This window comes from Raphanus sativus, chromosome 5 (genome assembly GCF_000801105.2).
Source record: "Raphanus sativus cultivar WK10039 chromosome 5, ASM80110v3, whole genome shotgun sequence".
NCBI lineage: Eukaryota > Viridiplantae > Streptophyta > Magnoliopsida > Brassicales > Brassicaceae > Raphanus > Raphanus sativus.
Genome location: NC_079515.1, coordinates 12,069,314 through 12,088,468, shown reverse-complemented (window position 1 = coordinate 12,088,468; position 19,155 = coordinate 12,069,314). Strand labels below are relative to the sequence as shown.

Below are 19,155 nucleotides of genomic sequence, written 5' to 3'. Positions count from 1 at the left end.
TAAAGAAATTTCTCAACTTTATTTAATATGTTTTGGTGTTAATTGTGATTAGGTGTTAGTTTATTTTTGTTATTGACAATTTATTACAATGATATTTTAGTTTTGGATTGGAAGTTTAATTTATTATGAATTTTATGTCTTGATTTTTTAGATTTCATAACTCTTATGTTACATATTTTTAAAAAATACTTTAAACTATTTCTTAATATTTTGTATGTCAAATAAAAATACAAAAATGGAAACTAAATTTAAGTATTTTCAAATTTTTTTAAGCATAAAATAGATACATATCCAAACTATTACTTTATGTCTGAAAACATTTAAAATATTAACTTTAGTTTTTATATATTTATTTTCATAACTAATATATTATTATATAATAAAACTAATTCATTTACTAAACCGCGGTTCATCCACGGTTGACCCAATGATCCAGAGATTCGGTAAATCGTCCGGTTCAATGTTCGGGTCGGGTGTCAAAACACTGGTTTATAGGGTTTCTTTGTATTTGATGTTGATGATGGAGAATGAAGCCTATACGATTCTCCTTCTTTAACGCAATCGACGTAACCGTCATATAATCAATCTAGAAATTCCACTCATCCCACTCTAATAATGTTTAGTAATTGATGGCGATTCAAGTCCAAAAGACTAACATTTGGTCTATTGGTATTGACACATAAACTGTATGGTATCTTCCCATGTTACACTGTGCAAGGAAACCAATAACTTCCCTGATGCATCTATCCATGTTTACATTTTAAAATTTTAATGATTAATATACTCTTAAAACTCAACTCAAAGAAAAAGAATCATTACTTCCAATCTGAGAGAAATTTAAAAACGTTGCCTGGTTGCTAAAGTTATTTAAAATTGATGTAAACCACACACCACCATCACCATTAATCCTTTGCACCACACTAACCATTTATTGTAAAAACCATTACTAAATGCAACAAGTCAGTAAGCCCGAATGTCACAGATAGTTAAAGAAATTGTCTTTCTCATAATCGTTATAGATGCTAACATCTCATTTACTAATTAACAAATTGAATTTTTACTAGGAAGATTTGGTGAAGTTGTTCTATTCCGGTTAAAATAGAAGTTGTCCATTAAATAGAGGAGTTTAGGAACCATTTATAGTTTTTAGATAAAAAACATATTTAGATTCATATTAAGATTCGTTGATATTCTAAATAAAGGTGGACAAACAAGAATTTCGTTATGAACACACACAAAATCTTCCATTATAACAAAACTAATATAGAAAATAATTTTATGTTTCTTATTTTAAGATACATCTTTTTGAGAGACCTTGAAACCAAAGTAACACATACAACTCGCACCTCTATATTTTAAAAGTCAACATGGTAATTTTAAAAATATATATTAGATACTCACCAATTATTTTACCAAAAATTGACACTTCACCCTTATTTTTTATAAAATTTGAAACGTATTCTATCTTTCTATTATTTGAACTAAATATATTAGTGAAAGTTTTATAGTTCATATATAGTTATTTTAATAGTATGTTCTCTATATAAAACATCATCTTTGTTTTATGTTTAAATTCCAACTAAATTAATTTTGTTATTACTATCGGCTTTTTATTCTATTTTTATTAAATCGATTAGTAACAACCACTTGTGCTATTACACTTTGAACTAAACAACTTCAAACAAAGTAATGCACTACGGTCACTAACCACTATCAAAAAGATCAGAAAATATCATTTTAATATATTTTTATTTTCATATTTAACATATTTTATTTGTTAAGACCATATAATAATTTATAACTTTATGTAAAAGTATAACATACGAACCCGGCGCGTAGCGCCGGAAAATCACTAGTATTAAAGATATGATAACTAAAAAAACATGTTAATGTATTTATACAAATCACAGATAATTATCACCAAAGTTTTAATTGGAGAAGATGAAAAAGTATAGTAGTATATATAGTTTTAAATTTGTAATTATATATCCAATATTTACTTTAGTCTAGTGGTTATATTGTTTCTTTTAGCATTGTCATTTGTTCAGGTCGTATTTGGCACGACTGAAATTTGTGGGTCGAAAAAGGCCATTTTCCCGGTTCCAAATACCCATCGAAACGAAACCCATGAAGACAATCAGTTGGAACTGTCGAGGGATCGTGAACGGCCTCACAGTTCGACGCTTTACAGAGATGTGTCAAAAGCATCACCCAAAATTTTTGTTTCTTTCTGAGACGAAGAATAGCATGCCGATGTTGCAAGAAATTCAGGCCGACTTAGGATATGCTCATTTGTTTATGTTTGAGCCACTTGGACTTAGCGGATGATTAGCTTTATTTTTATGGATAATTTTCAAGTTAATGTTTTGTTTTTGGATAACATAATGATTGGATCGGGCCAGTCATTGATGGAATAAGATTCTTTACGACGTTTGTTTATGTGGATCCTGTTTTCGAACGGAGAGACCAGTATGGGAACATCTTACGAGTTTCTCAACAACAAGAACTGGACCATGGTTCATGATTAGAGATTTTAATGAAATTACAGGACATCAGGAAAAGGAAGGGGTCGCCAACGTTCAGATAGCTCATTCCTACTGTTTAAGCAGATGCTTAGCAACTGTGGGATGTTTGAGTTTCCATTCACTAGAGACATGCTTTCACGGGTAGGGAAGAAAGCTAGGAAAATAATAGTTAGATGTCGTCTAGACAGAGCTGTTGGAGATGAGGATTGCATGAAAAGTTCTCTCATTATATTGTTCAGTATATGAGATTATGGGGATCGGATCATCGTCCGATCTTAGCAGACATCCTCACAAAGCCAAAACGGAAATCGATAAGTTTCAAATTTTATAAAAGATGGTTGGACAATGAGGATATAAGGCAAGCAAATCACCAGATCTACCCCATGACGCAAGTATTATGGATCATATTTCGAGCTGCCGTAAAGCATTGATCGTCAGTGGAGAAGACAGCATAATCTAAACTCAGAAAATCGGTGGAGAAACTTAAAGAGAAGGTGGAGAACATGTATTCGAATGATGATGCAACAACAGAGGAAATAGCGGAAGCCTTGAAGGAACTCTCAGATGCTCTTAAGGCAGAAGAGATGATCTGGAAACAAAAGTTTCGAATTTTTTGGTCGAGAGAAGGCGATAGAAAGACAAAAAATTTCCATGCATTGAAAAAACAAAGGAGAGTTAGGAATAAAATCACACAGTTTTTAGATGAAAATGGAAATGTTGTTGAAGATGAGGAAGAATTGGTAGTCATCGCTACTAGTTACTTTAAGAACCTCTTTGAATCCTCTAATCCAGAAGACATAGCGGAAGCGCTATCTGAGGTTTCCACTAGGATTACTGAGTCAATAAACAACGATCTTACTGCTCTGATCACTGAATGGAAAGTCAAATTAGCACTTTTTGCTGTGCATCTAGAAAAGACTCCTGGACCAGATAGGATAACATCTTTTCTATATCAGAAATTTTGGGATATTGTAAAGGAAGATTTAACCCATATGGTTGACCAATTCCTTTTTGATGGAACAGTGGCGAGCGGTCTGAACAATACAAATATCTGCTTCATCCCGAAGACAACTAATCCTAATGAGATGTCTTAGTTACAAGATTATCTCTAAGATCTTATACCAGAGATTAAAGAAAGTTCTACCAAATAGAATTTCAGAAACCCAGTTACCCTTTTTACTGGAAGACAAATTACAGACAATATTATGATTGCCCAAGAAATGTTTCATGCCCTACGAACAAAATCAAATGGAAGAAATAAAAGGATGGCCATTAAAACAGATATGAGTAAGGCTTATGATAGAATTGAGTGGCCGTACACTGAAACAGTTATGTGGAAGATGGGGTTCTCTGAATATGGATTACCTGGATAATGAGGTGTGTTACAATCGGGCCTTCTAGCTCAGTTGGTAAAGGGTTCACAGCTGTGAGTTCCGCCACCTGGGTTCGAATCCCGACCACTGGGGAATTAACATTTCAGCATCGCCAGAGACAGAGGACCGACATGTGGCAACACGTGACTAGTCTGGACCACTTCTGTGGGGCCAGGATACCTCTGTATAATTCAAAAAAAAATGAGGTATGTTACAACGGTGAAATACAAAGTACTTATGTATGGGCAACCCAGAGGAAATATTGTTCCAGGAATAGGTCTACGTCAAGGAGATCCTTTGTTTCCTTTCAACTTTATTCTATGTACGGAAGTGCTTGTTAGCCTTCTTAATCATGCAGAGAACCACGGGAAGATAATGGGGATGTGTGTTACCCGCGCATGTCCATCGGTATCCCACTTTATTTTTGCTGATGATAGCCTTTTCTTATGAAAGATGGAGCTCCGTGAATGTGAAGAAGTGATGAAAGTGGTTAGGAAATATGAACAAGCATCTGGACAACGAATTAACTTTGCTAATCCTTTATAATCTTTGGTAAGAAGATTAAGACAAATGCTAGACAGCAGATCAAAGATATTCTTGGTATTTAAAATGAAGGAGGGACTGGGACATAACTAGGCATCCCAGAAGACATTAGCATATCCAAATGCAAACTCTTCACTTTTCTGAAGGATAAACTAATGCATATAGTTAATGGCTGGACGAGAAGATGGCTATCAAAAAGTGGAAAGGATGTATTGAATAAATCTATCTTGTTAGTTCTTCCGATATATGTTATGTCTAGCTTCCTGGTCTCGCTGGAGATATGTAAAATCCTTGCAAGTGCCATTGCACAATTTTGGTGGAGCTCAAATCTCCCAAAAAGAGGAATCCATTGAATAAAATGGGAAAAGGTCTATTTACCACAGGAGGAGGGTCGAATTGGCTTCGTATGATCCATGAGTTTAAAATTGCCATGCTAGCAAAACAACTATGGAGGTTAGTGCAGTACCCTGATTCACTGGTGGCTGGGGTGCTGAGAGGAAGATACTACATAATGAGTTCGCCTTTGCGAAATATCTCTGTAAGCAGTCCATCATATGTGTGGATTTCAACTGCACGAAAATTACTATTATTGGGAATCAGACATAAGATACGCTCAGGTCAAGGTGTGAGAGGACACCTGTATCCCCACATCACCAGCTAGGCCAGCCCGACATGTGGCTCCAACACTGCATCCAAACATGACAGTAAACAACCTGATTAATCAGGAGCTGAACGATTGGAATGTCGGATTACTAGAGAATTATGTCGACCCTGAAGATGTACCTTACATAAGGAGTCTAGCCATAAGCACGGCTCATCACCGGGATACTTTCTGCTGGAATTAAACTAAAAATGACCAGTATACTGTCAAATCAGGATATTGGGTAGCTCTGAATTTACTGAAGGCTGATGCGGAAAAGGAAATAATAGAATCAAGTATAACAAAATTTCAAGCATTTGCTTAGAAGATAAGAGCTCCTAAGAAGATATGTCATCTTATATGGTAACTGATAACTGGTCATGTGGCGGTAACGAAGAACCCGATACGGCGTAAAATGATATGTGATAACTACTACCCACGATGTGGAGAATCCAAAGAATATGTGACTCATGCAATTTTTGAATGCCTACTAGCCTTACAAGCTTGATATTTATCAGCGACACCAATAAACGAAGATACATTACCTCTTCCGAGCATATATGCTAGTACATATGGACTATCTATTCTGGAGAAAGAATATCATTGTAGAGATAGAATTAGACAGGAATCCTTATCCATGGACAATTTGGTACATTTGGAAGGTCACAAATAACAAACTCTTTAGGGGAATATACAGAGATCATTTGAAGCTAGTTCTTTATGCTGAGAGTGAGTGTCAAGCATGGTTCAACACAAATGAGAAAGTACCATCAACCCTACAAGACTATAGAGCTAAAGAACCTCAAGTCTTAAGGCTGAGTAATATCTGCATGGTAGATGGATCATGGACTTTTACAACACAATTTAGTGGATGTGGATGGGTCTTGATAGATAGCTTGGGAAAGGTTCAGTTAATGGATACACAGAATTGTAATCGAAGAGAGTATGTGAGATGGAAGCACTAAGATAGGTAATAGAGAATATACTTTAACATTCGAAATGTCAGAGCTTTGGTACAGACTACAAGGATTTGATCGCCATGATCAAGGAGCCCAATGCTTGGCTACACTTTGCAACAGAACATGAGAGGATAAAATCACTGAAGATGCTTCCTAAACTTCAAGATCACCCATATTTCAAGAACGCAAAATCAGATTTCGTATTTTGTAGCTAGGATTACGAGATTTTTCCACAGAGCTCTTTATTTCATTGGTTCTTCTATTTCAGTCTGGTTGTCCGGACCACCTCTAATTTGAATAATAGAATAACCTTTCATCGGAAAAAAACTATATATAGAATTTCCTATATTTATTAAAGCTGAGAAGTTTTTGGAAAGTTTTAATATTAATTAGTTTAAAATTTGTATGTTTTATGATTGTTTACTTTAATTGACCAAAATATACTAAATGCTGAAGGTTAGGATTAAGAGCATCTCTAAACTATAGCTAATTTTATTTATTTAGTAGTTAAATGTAAAACTGTTCCTGTTTTTGTTTTATTTTCTTTATAATATATATTATGTAAAACAAATTTAAATAATATTATCTTATTTAGTTTAGTCAAGTATAAAAAATTTGAGAGTTCATTTTTTAAGAAAACAAAAAATCATAAAATTAATAATAATTCATAGAAAACTAATGCAAAAAAAAATAAAAAAATAAGCATGTTGTTTCATTTTAAAATAAATTAACAAAAAACATGTTAATATATGAATAACATAATTACATCAAATTGCATCAAGTTATAAGTTTTTTAATAAAATATTATGTACAAACAAAAAACTATTATCAAACATCTATGTTATAAAATAATATATTTATATTCTATGTAAATTACAAAACATCAAAAATATACATGAATTCTTTTAGTAAAACCAACAGTTTATAAGTTATGTTGAACGCAAATTAAATAAAAAAATGTGATACTTAGATTAACAAACAAGTGTATTATTTAGATCTCGATCTAAGATCAAATACTCCGTATATTTCTTTAGTTCCTGTAACATCCCATATGAAATAATAAATCTAAATAATTTGACAAATGATATCAATTACGTAGCACTCTACTTCATGCAACTGACATTTTTTACCACTGAAGTATCATGTCATGCTATCTTATTTGTTGCTCAAAGTTGTATATGCATATTAAAATATTATCTCACGCAAAAGCACCTCTTCATTTTATACCATTACAAGCCAAAATCAATCAAAGGGTTGTGCAAATTGCAAAGTATCCAATTTGAAACGTATGTTTCCTGAAAGAAAACGTTATATAGTAATAGCAAGTAACCATCACTATCCCCGTTTTCTTTCAAGAAAAAAAAAGGCACACCTCACCTGTATAAACCGTGTAAGAAACAAAAAGTCATGGACTTATTGTAATTTACCAATAAAAACGAAAAAATAATTATTATGGTCCCTAATATAAAGGATCTATAGACCACAAAATGTATTGTGAGGTTATAAGCGCGTCAGCTGGAAAGTTCACGCGCACTGTTCACAACACCGTCCATTCTGACTCTAATCCAAAATCGTGTCTTTATCCACATCGTACGTTTCTACACGTGTCGAGAAATGACCGACTTCATCTAATATATTATTTTAATCTTATCTTTTTAATAATTCCCTATAAATATCTTCCCCTCTTCCTTCTCCAGATCTCTTCCGTCACATAAAAACTCAAAGCTTCTGAATCAAACAGAGGGAAACCAATTTGTCATCCTAACGATCGTTTTTATTTTCTCGGGAAAATTATCAGAGAAAGAGAGAGAAAATGGCGTTTAATCTAACGCATCAGCTCGGATCTCTCGCCGGAACTCCGATCAAGTCCGGCGAAATGACCGCACCAACTGTTGAATCGTCGCTATCCGTTTCACCACCGTCGGCGAGGATGCCTATATCGATGAACATGAATTACAATACGAACAGAAACGTATCTCCGCCGATGAGCCCGGTTCTGGGAGCGAGGCGAGCGGATCTGTCCGTGGCGTGTAAAGCCTTCGCGGTGGAGGAGGAGCAGAGGACGTACAAGGAAGGAGGGATCGGAGGAGAGAAGGAGAGGGGAGGAGGAGGAGGAGTTCCGGTGTTCGTGATGATGCCGCTTGATAGCGTGACGATGGGGAACACGGTGAATCGGAGGAAGGCGATGAGAGCGAGTCTTCAGGCGTTGAAGAGTGCTGGTGTTGAAGGGATCATGATCGACGTGTGGTGGGGTTTGGTGGAGAGAGAAGCTCCTGGGGCTTATAACTGGGGAGGTTATAATGAGTTGCTTGAGATGGCGAAGAAGGTTGGACTAAAGGTTCAGGCTGTTATGTCGTTTCATCAGTGCGGTGGTAACGTTGGTGACTCTGTCACGTAAGTAGTAAATATTGCATTTCTTTTATCTTTGTTTGTACTTGGATTGGATTTACAGAGAGTTTAGTTTCGATTAGGAAGAGTCTTTTGAGTAGTCAAGGTTCAGGCTGTTATGTCTTTTGATTACAATGTTCTAAAAATCGCTAGGCGGTGATTAAGCGTTTTATAGAGGATTATTGTTTATGCGGGTGTCTAGACCGATTTTTTGGACGCCTATACCGATTTTTAAATAAATCATTTTGTAGAACTTTTCATTGATTAAAGGAGGAGTAACGTGCACGGGAGTCGCGTCGACACGTGACGAGACAATTTTCTAGAGGAGAGTGATAGGTTCAAGAATCTATATGAGCCACACATCTTCTTGTTTGTTACGTGACGTGAGCGTCTTTTATTAAAAAGATTAAAAGATTTGAGTGAATTGTTCGTCGTTTTCTCCCTCGTTTTTAGGCCTTTTTTGTTTTCTTGTTGTTTGTTTTACGTCTCTTTCATTATTTGATTACAAAGGATTTGATGTTGGTAGTCAAAGACGTTTCCTTTAGATGGACCAGACAAGTTGAACAAACTAACGAATGAATGAATGATTTCTTGTCCTTGGGAGAGAGTTGGTTCATGTCTTATGTGTTTTATCATTCGCCAATTAGTTTGTCTGTGTTCTGATTGATAATCTGTATGTTTTTTTGTCTCCAGTATTCCTCTGCCTCAGTGGGTTGTTGAAGAGGTTGACAAGGATCCAGATCTTGCATACACTGATCAGTGGGGAAGAAGGAACCACGAGTATATCTCACTTGGCGCTGATACGCTCCCTGTTCTCAAAGGTAGAACACCCGTGCAATGCTATTCCGATTTCATGCGTGCTTTCAGAGACAACTTCAAGCATCTTCTCGGAGACACCATTGTGGTAATTCCAACTTCTTGTAACTCATTTTTGTTTTTTCATATTCAAGCATACCTCTTTGACTTTCTCCGTTTCTCTACTATGTTCTGAATGATTTTGAGTTTCGATTGAATTCGTTTTCCAGGAAATCCAAGTGGGAATGGGACCCGCAGGAGAGCTGCGTTATCCTTCATACCCCGAGCAAGACGGAACATGGAGGTTCCCGGGGATTGGAGCCTTCCAGTGCTATGACAAGGTACTTAACACAACAGCCCCTTATTCGTTTTAAAATGAATGTAATACTCAAACTGTTTTACTTGTTATGATTGATGCAGTACTCGTTGAGCAGCTTGAAAGCAGCAGCTGAAGCTTATGGAAAGCCAGAGTGGGGTGGTACTGGCCCTACCGATGCTGGCCACTACAATAACTGGCCAGAAGACACTCAGTTCTTCAAAAAAGAAGACGGTGGTTGGAACACAGAGTACGGAGAGTTCTTCCTCACGTGGTACTCCCAGATGTTGCTGGATCACGGCGAGCGTATCCTTTCCTCAGCCAAATCGATATTCCAAGACACAGGTGTCAAAATCTCGGTCAAAGTCGCTGGAATCCACTGGCACTACGGGACACGCTCTCACGCCCCTGAGCTCACAGCAGGATACTACAACACTAGGTTCAGAGACGGATACCTCCCGATCGCTCAAATGCTAGCCAGACACAACGCCATATTCAACTTCACGTGCATCGAGATGAGAGACCACGAGCAGCCTCAAGACGCGCTTTGTGCACCAGAGAAGCTAGTGAACCAGGTGGCTCTAGCTACTCTAGCTGCAGAAGTTCCTCTGGCTGGTGAAAACGCATTGCCTAGGTACGATGACTACGCACACGAGCAGATTCTCAAGGCGTCTGCACTGAGCTTTGATCAGAACCAAGAGGGAGAAAACAGAGAGATGTGTGCGTTTACGTACCTGAGGATGAACCCGGAGCTGTTTAAGGCGGATAACTGGGGGAAGTTTGTAGGGTTTGTGAAAAAAATGGGTGAAGGGAGAGACTCTGATAGGTGTCGGGAAGAAGTGGAGCGTGAAGCTGAGCATTTTGTGCATGTTACTCAGCCTCTGGTTCAAGAAGCTGCAGTGGCTCTCACTCACTAGAAAGAGAGATTGTGGCATGGTTCGACCCAATGGTTTATGTTTGTATGCGATGTGATGACATGATTACTATGATGATGCCGAAAAGATGTTTAGGCTAAGGTTGTGTATGTATCGGCGGTATAAAAAATGATTATGGGCCATAGCTGTGGTTTTTTGGCTCAGGGTTGTGGCGTTTGTACTATTTCTGATACATACTAGAATAATATGTATATGTTTTCTTCTTTTTGTTCTTATATAATAGCATGAGGAAGATGATTTCAGTCTTTTACTTAATAATAAAAGTCATATGAAAATATTTTAAAAATCTACCATTAATGTGCGTTGAATACCTGCAAAAAGTTGACATCTTGGTTTTGCTTGTGACTTTGTGAGTGTCTTTGCAGTGTTTGTGTAATAGTCAAAACTGAAAATCCGGAATGTTTTCGATGCGGTGATACAAACTGAAGTAAAAATCTACACATCCAATGCCCAATCTAAGGAAAAATAGCTAAAAGAGACAAAAAATATTTCATTATGTTCATCTCTAATTCAGACATAAATTTTGGTTTTCTTTGTTTTCTTTTTTGTGTGATAGTCAGTTTTGTTTTCTTCTCATTTAACTGAACAGAAATATAATATTAATTTGGTCTCTCTTGTTGTTTGTCCCAAAAAAAAAATTAGTCTCTCTTGTTGAGTCAGGATTTGTTTTCTTTCAGTTTTTACCAGTGTTTAGTTAAATTGTTTTCTTCACGCCTAGCCGACATTTCCTTTGTAAGCAAGTATTTTCGTTATCACTAATAATTTTCAGAACATTTTCTTCTGAGGACTTGGTGAAGTTTCTCTTCAACGGTTTGGCTAAAGATTATTTGGGCCTCCTCTAAAGGGTGTGTGCAGTGTGCATGTAGCTTCAATTGTAAAGACGCCGAAAACTTCTGTAAAAAAGAGTATGCAGTAGTGTTTGCAGCGAGCTGGAATGGATGGTGGATCTGCTAATTGCTGTGTCAAACTTTCTCCATCTCATTTGTTTACATGTTGTAACACATGGTTTTTTGTTATTTTGTCGTTATCAATAAATTAGGTGAAGTAAACAAAACTAACTTTAATCAAAGTTGTGAAGGATGGGAGTTTGAACCGGCCAACATCACTTATCGGATTTGAAATCTTCATATAAACAAAAAGCTGCTAAGAAGGAAAAATAGCTACTAACAATGATCTTATAGGTTACTACTCTCTCTCTTTCTGAAAAAGTGTCATTTTAGAGTTGTGCACATAGATTAAGAAATCATTAAATTTTACATATTTTTCGATACAAAACATCATTACCCATACATCTCAACCAATAGAAAAATAAAATACAGAACAAAGTTAATAAATTCTGCATTTAAATGCTAAAACAACACTTATTTTGCAACGAAAAAAAATCTCTACAACGACACTTAATATGAAACGGAGGAAGTATAGTTTACTGTGTCCATTCTTTACAATATGGAGAAATCAGAAACACACAAAACCAGCACATTTATCCCTTTCATTTACTGTGCCACTAAAAGTAAATGAACTCTTAGCTGCTTCAGTGCTTTTCCAAGTCATCAATTGATGTTTTCACCAAAAGAATGACCAAAATTATGGAGACAAAACACCAAGTAATAATTAATGTTTCTTCTAATTAATGGAAAAAAAATAAAGACAGAGAACCATATTAAGACGGAAGTTCACGTGAAGGGACAGCTTAAACCAGCCAAAAAAAACACACTAAATTCTAATTCCCACAAATAAATATCATGGGACCAACCTAATCGTTTTAATTGATTATGTGGCTGTAAAACCTAAATATCCATCTATAAACTATTCATATGAATAAAGTCATGATTAGACAACAGTCTAACTTTTGTCTCTTCCTTCATATGATTGATTCGTCCCTTGAGCCACCCAAAAACAGGTATGTCTATTGACCTCTTAATATGAGATCTACACTAAGTTGTCTCCTTTTTTTGTGGACTTGTGACTAAGGAAACTGATGAGTAATACGAAGTGAAGACTTATAAAGTATATATGAATTGGAGTATAGATTATCTAGAGTTTATAGAGAGAGAGGGACGAATCCAACTAGTTTTGAAGTGGACCATGTGAAAAAAACATAGAAAGCCCACACCATTGATTGGTAAATGGATGAGAATATGGTGTTGTAGTTTTCCATGTCCTTATACCTAATCCTCTCAACACTATTTACACTTCTTTTCTGACATCTCCCATCACTCGTCTCTTAATTTATTCCTTCTCCATCAAGTTCAATATACTTTTTTACTGTAGTGTATTACACATGTGAGTGAAAAGAAAGCTAGAGAAATTACTGTTGTGAGATGCTTTTTTGGAGGCCTTATATAAATATGGTAGAGTAGTACAGGTGGAGCTTCTTCACTCACAATTATGACTTCTCTTCATTGAATGAAGAGGCGCCTCTCTACATCACAAGTTAAATAAGAACACACATTCCGGAGAGAGACCCTTCCATTAACATTCTTTGTTCATATCCTTAGAAGAAACATCCACAATTAGACATGGGTGGTTGCACAAGCAAGCAAGAGAGGCCTAGTATGAGAAGTGTCAAGAAGGAGACTTCAACTGAGAGAAGCAGAGGAAGAAGACACATAAGAAGAGGAACGGATGAGAGTGAGAAAGTGATGTTTGATAAACTTAGAGAGGCAGAGAGAGAGTGGGGGAAAGAGAGAGAAAAGCTTAGAGAGCAAGTGAAGAGGCTAAGGAAGAAAGTGGAGGAGAAAGAGGAAGCAAAGACAACAACAACAGAGGAGAGAGAGTACTGGAAATGGGTTGTTGAGGAGATGTGTGTGGAGAGAGCAGTGAGAGATGAAGCCGTGGAGAAATGGAAACAACTTTATTTAGCTATCAAGAATGAGCTTGATCATCTCATCATCCACACAACTTCCTCCTCTTCTGGTAAAAAAAAAACTTCAACTTAAATTTCAGTTTTTATTTTGATAAAGTATTGCTCTCTGAAAGTGGGTTTCTTGTAGGAGAGGCAATAATGCAAAGGCAACTTGAGGGCAAAGGTGAAGAAGAAGCAGTTAAGACAGTGGAGGGGCTGAGAGATGAAGTTAAAGTTAAGGAAAATACCATTGAAACATTAAAAGAGAAAATAGCATTGATGGATAGAGAAAAGTATGAGAAGGAAAGAGAGATTGATTTACTTAGACAGAGTCTGAGGATTCTAGGAAGCAGGAAGAATAAGAAGAAAAGAGCATCGTTTGCATCAATGAATCTGATGATTTTAAAGACCAAATGTGTGGAATGTACATAACACTTAAAACAGTCTTCCTGCAACAGTGATGATATCTCTCACTTGTCAGAGAATCTTTGATCAACAATGTCATATTATTTCTCTTTTGGTTTGTTTATCTTTAAATATTGGAAATACAAGTTATAGTACTACTACTACAAGGTTGAAAAGCACATGAAGACACAAAAAAATAAGTTTATAAATCATCTGCTTTTGTGTAAAATACAATCATTCTGCAATAATGATCATGAACCATTTCAGAGGTTAAAGTAACTTTGATGTCTCTTAATCTGCTCATACCAGTTACTCACCACTATACACACATAACTTCTAAATTTCTGTGCAGTCCGGTTTTCGATTTAACTTAAATTTAGAAACCAAACAGAAACAACAAAAAAACAAATGTACTTCCGCAAAACATTGTTGATGCCTTTTCAAAAAAAAAAACAATTGTTGAGCGTCTCCAAGTTCGACCAAAACGCCAAAATGCAATTTCTTTCTGAAGACGTATTTACCCATACCATGAGTTAAATTTTAGCTTGGTAGCCGAAAGTGCACCTAAGACCCATAATATATATTTTTCAGTATACTTTATACAACCATTTTTGTTATATGTTAGTCAAAAAAACATGGTTGTTATACACTTTAATAATAAACCAATTATTTCGTCCATTTTAACACATTAATTTTCAAGAATATTGGTTTGTATTATGATATTCGTATCTTTCAACGTTCTTTCACATAATTTTGATTTCATATAAATCTCTTTTTTATTGATTTCGTATAAATCTTGATATATCTTTTATAAGGGTCATGTTTCTTGTTAATTAGTCGTAATAGAAGTATTACGATGAATTAATAGAAGTATTACGACGAATGTGATTTATTGAGCCGGTTTAAAGGTTTGTAATTTAGACATGTATACTGAGCTAATGATTATGAATTAAAATAAGACTATATCTTGACCCGTGCGACCGTACGTGTATTAGTTTTTGTTTTAGTTTTTATTTATTTAGACTAAATGATGTATTTGTAATACTTGATCGTTTTATATTGACTATGTTAAGGATGTGTATTTGGATACCCACTGATTCGGTTAAAATCTATTTGGGTTTGAGATTCTTGAGTTTAAAGATTTCAGCAACATTCAAATACTTATAAATTTTGGTTTCGGTTTGATTCGGGTATTTGCGGGTTCGGTTCGGATACGGATAACCCGTTTTATTATTATAAAATTTTCAAAATTTATATATACTTTAAATTCTCAAAACATATAATACCTAAATTAAAAATTTTTAAAAACAGGTTGAACTTCAATATTTGGATGAGAATAAATATATATTTTAAATATTTTTGGTATTTGATTATTGTTTATCTACTTTATATGTTTACTTTTGACTATTTTTTATATTTTCACATAGTTTAGACAAATTTAAGTTGACAAAAAAAAGACAACTTTAAAATATCATTAATTGTTGAAGAATAAAAAAAAATACATTAATTTAACTAAAAACAAACATTAAAATATAAAAGAAAAAAACACATTAATCTAATTGAAAAAGACAAACATTAAAATAAGAAAGAAAAAGAAACACATTAATATAACTGAAAAAGACAATAATTAAAATAGGAAATTTAATTTAATTCTCAGTGGCATACAATTGTAAATAACACTGAAAACTAAGGGATATTCTATATATGTACTTTTTTTTAACAAGATAGATTTTGTGGAAGTAGAACATTTATTGGTACAAACAAAAGTTCATAAGCCATGTTAAGATCAAACAAGGAAAGTAAACTGAAGACCAGTTGAACCACATTCATTGCCGCTCTGTTCACTACAAGAAAACAAATATTTAACGAGGGCTAATTTCCTCGTTAATTCCTCGTAAAAGGAAGTTTACGAGGAATTAACGAGGAAATGGGTTTCGTCGTTTATCGTCCGTCGTAACACACATTTCGTCGCCATTTCCTCGTAAAGTAGCGAGACAACCATTTCCTCGTAAAAAACGAAGTAAAGATTTCGTCGTAAGTTCCTCGCCGCATTTCCTCGTAAAATCCTCGCGGGCTTTCCTCGTAGAAACCACGCGATGCATTCGTCGTTACTTACACGTAATTTCCTTGAAAAGAAATCCTCGTAAATTTGATGTAACTTCCTTGAAATATATTCCTCGTAAACTCCACGTAGATTCCTTGAAAGCTTTTCTCGTAAATACCTCGTAAAATATTCTTCGTAAATTCCTCGGTTAGCTTTCGACGTAAATAACTCGTATAATGCGAATTTTTGAATTAATAAATAATATTGATAAATTTAATAATTATTAATTTAATTTAGTAAAAATATTTATATATTTGTGGTTTATAAATAAATTTTAAATAAAATTCAAATGCAAACAAAATATTTTATATATAAATAAGTTTTGGATTTTATAATACATAAATCGAAAAAACTAAGGCCCGTTCATCGCCTCGTAGAATTCCTTGCTCCTCCTCATAACATCCTCCTCGTCATGTGTGCCCGATGACTCGCCTGGAATGAGATTTTTGTTGTTTCATGTTCCTCAACAAAGTTTCTCATTCCGGATTTGTGGCCGCTATAACGTCGATGAAGGCCTCGAGTCCACTCACACGGAACCGCCGGCACCTGAAGAAGAACCTGGAGGGTCTAACTGACTACCAGGCTCACCGAACATGTCTCTGTAGTGAGCAGTAAGCATGTTCTTGCGAACCTGCAAAATATATTTTTGAGTTTATGATCATCAATAATAAAAAATCTATCATCAATAATTTAAAAATCTATCTAACGAACATAAATTCCATAAACCTATCTAAATTCCCTAAACTAACCACCTAATATACTAAACTAATTATGGGGAGCGAGGAAATTACCATTTCGAAGGAGAGAGGAATGGGAGAGGAGTTGGAGAGGAAATGGGAGGAATTGGAGAGGAAGTTTGGACGAATGCAGAGTGTGAGGTTTGGGTTGTATATAACTTACGAAGGCGTCGCAATTTCCTTGTAGCTTTACGAGGAATTAATGGGGCCCGTCTTTTATTTCCTCGTAAAATCCTCGTAAACTTACGAGGAAATTTGCGAGCCCGTCCCAAATCCAACGACGAATAAGCGAGGCCCGTCTTTCTGGTCCTCGTAAATGCCTCGTAAATTACGAGTTTTTAACGAGGTAAATTTCTAAACCTCTAAAATCAGAAACCCCAAACCCCAACCCTAAACCCCATCTTTCTTATATTCTACTTCATATATTACAAACATATCTTCCTTTTAACCTCAATATCTTCTTAACATTTCAAAACTCAAAATTTAAAACCACAATTCTTTAACTTCTAATATCAATCTCTTCTTTCTAATATAACTTTATACAAAATCAATTTATTTATTTAATTTTTCTATTTTGCAACAAAAATATAATCTTTTGAAGATTTGAAAATATAATCTTCTTAACATTTCAAGACTCAAATTTTAAAACCAAAATTCTTTAACTTCTAATATCAATCTCTTCTTTCTAATATAAACTTATACAAAATCAAATTATTTATTTTGCAACAAAATATAATCTTTTGAATATTTGAAATATAATCTTTTCAAAATTATAAATTATTAATGGGGTTTGGAGTTTGGGATTTAGACAAAATAGAAGAAAGATGGGGTTTGGGGTTTATGGTTTAGGGGTTTAGACAAAATATCTCGTTAAAACCTCGTAAACCCACGAGGAAATTACGAGGAAATAAAAGACGGGCCTCGGTAATTCCACGTAAGCTTACGAGGCATTTACGACGATTTCGTCTTACGTGGAATTAACGAGGCTCACATTTTTTTTTTCGTCGTTATTTCCTCGTTAACTACGAGGAATTAACGAGGTATGATTTCTAAACGCCTAAAATCTAAAACCCCAAACCACAAACACCATCTTTCTTTATCTTCTACTCTTCATTTCAAATTTCAAAACTCAAAATTTAAAACCACAATTCTTTAACTTCTATATCAATCTCTTCTTTCTAATATAAACTTATACAAAATCAAATTATTTATTTTGCAAAAAAATATAATCTTTTGAAGATTTGAAAATATAATCTTTTTGAGAATTATAAAATTATTAATGGGGTTTGGAGTTTAGGATTTAGACAAAATAGAAGAAAGATGGGGTTTGGGGTTTAGGGTTTTAGGGGTTTAGACAAAATATCTCGTTAAAACCTCGTAAACCTACGAGGAAATTACGAGGAAATAAAAGACGGGTCTCGGTAATTCCACGTAAGCTTACGAGGCCTTTACGACGATTTCGTCTTACGTGGAATTAACGAGGCTCACATTTTTTTTCGTCGTTATTTCCTCGTTAACTACAGGAATCAACAAGGTATGATTTCTAAACGCCTAAAATCTAAAACCCCAAACCACAAACACCATCTTTCTTATCTTCTACTCTTCATTCCAAATTTTCAAAACTCAAAATTTAAAACCACAATTCTTTAACTTCTAATATCAATCTCTTCTTTCTAATATAAACTTATACAAAATCAAATTATTTATTTTGCAACAAAATATAATCTTTTGAAGATTTGAAAATATAATCTTTTGAAAATGATAAAATATAATCTTTTGAAAATTATAAAATTATTAATGGGGTTTGGAGTTTGGGCTTTAGACAAAATAGAAGAAGATGGGGTTTGGGTTTAGGGTTTAGGGGTTTAGACAAAATATCTCGTTAAAACCTCGTAAACCAACGAGGAAATTACGAAGAAATAAACGACGGGCCTCGGTAATTCCACGTAAGCTTACGAGGTCTTTACGACGATTTCGTCTTACGTGGAATTAACGAGGCTCGCATTTGCTTTTTTTTTATTTTCGTCGTTATTTCCTCGTTAACTACGAGGAATTAACGAGGTATGCTTTCTAAACGCCTAAAATCTAAAACCCCAAACCACAAACACCATCTTTCTTATCTTCTACTCTTCATTCCAAATTTCAAAACTCAAAATTTAAAACCACAATTCTTTAACTTCTATATCAATCTCTTCTTTCTAATATAAACTTATACAAAATCAAAATTATTTATTTTGCAACAAAAATACAATCTTTTGAAGATTTGAAAATATAATATTTTGAAAATTATAAAAATTATTAATGGGGTTTGGAGTTTGGGATTTAGACAAAATAGAAGAAAGATGTGGGATTTGGGGTTGGGTTTTAGGGGTTAGGGGTAGACAAAAATATCTCGTCTAAAACCTCGTAAACCCACGAAGAAATTACGAGGAAATAAACGATGTTGGTGTGTTTAAATCTAAAACCCCAAACACACAAATACCATCTTTCTTATCTTCTACTCTTCATTCCAAACCTCAAACCTCAATATTGGTGTGTTTAAAATGATGTTGAAACTTCCATATTTATATTGAACTTTTGCGAGGAATTT

General features: G+C 34.7%; 2 protein-coding genes across 2 annotated transcripts; both read left to right on the top strand.

The window, feature by feature from the left end:
- The first annotated feature begins 7,743 nt into the window (after positions 1–7,743).
- On the top strand, positions 7,744–10,742 carry LOC130495034 (beta-amylase 1, chloroplastic). Its single transcript, XM_056985972.1, has 4 exons — positions 7,744–8,434; positions 9,122–9,332; positions 9,454–9,564; positions 9,644–10,742. The coding sequence occupies exons 1-4, from the start codon at positions 7,854–7,856 to the stop codon at positions 10,454–10,456; spliced, it is 1,716 nt and encodes a 571-aa protein (XP_056841952.1). The 5' UTR covers positions 7,744–7,853; the 3' UTR covers positions 10,457–10,742.
- Positions 10,743–12,802: 2,060 nt separating this feature from the next.
- Positions 12,803–13,885, top strand: LOC130494549 (uncharacterized). Its single transcript, XM_057010882.1, has 2 exons — positions 12,803–13,390; positions 13,468–13,885. Exons 1-2 carry the CDS (start codon positions 12,994–12,996, stop codon positions 13,749–13,751), a joined length of 681 nt encoding a protein of 226 aa, XP_056866862.1. The 5' UTR covers positions 12,803–12,993; the 3' UTR covers positions 13,752–13,885.
- Positions 13,886–19,155: the final 5,270 nt, after the last annotated feature.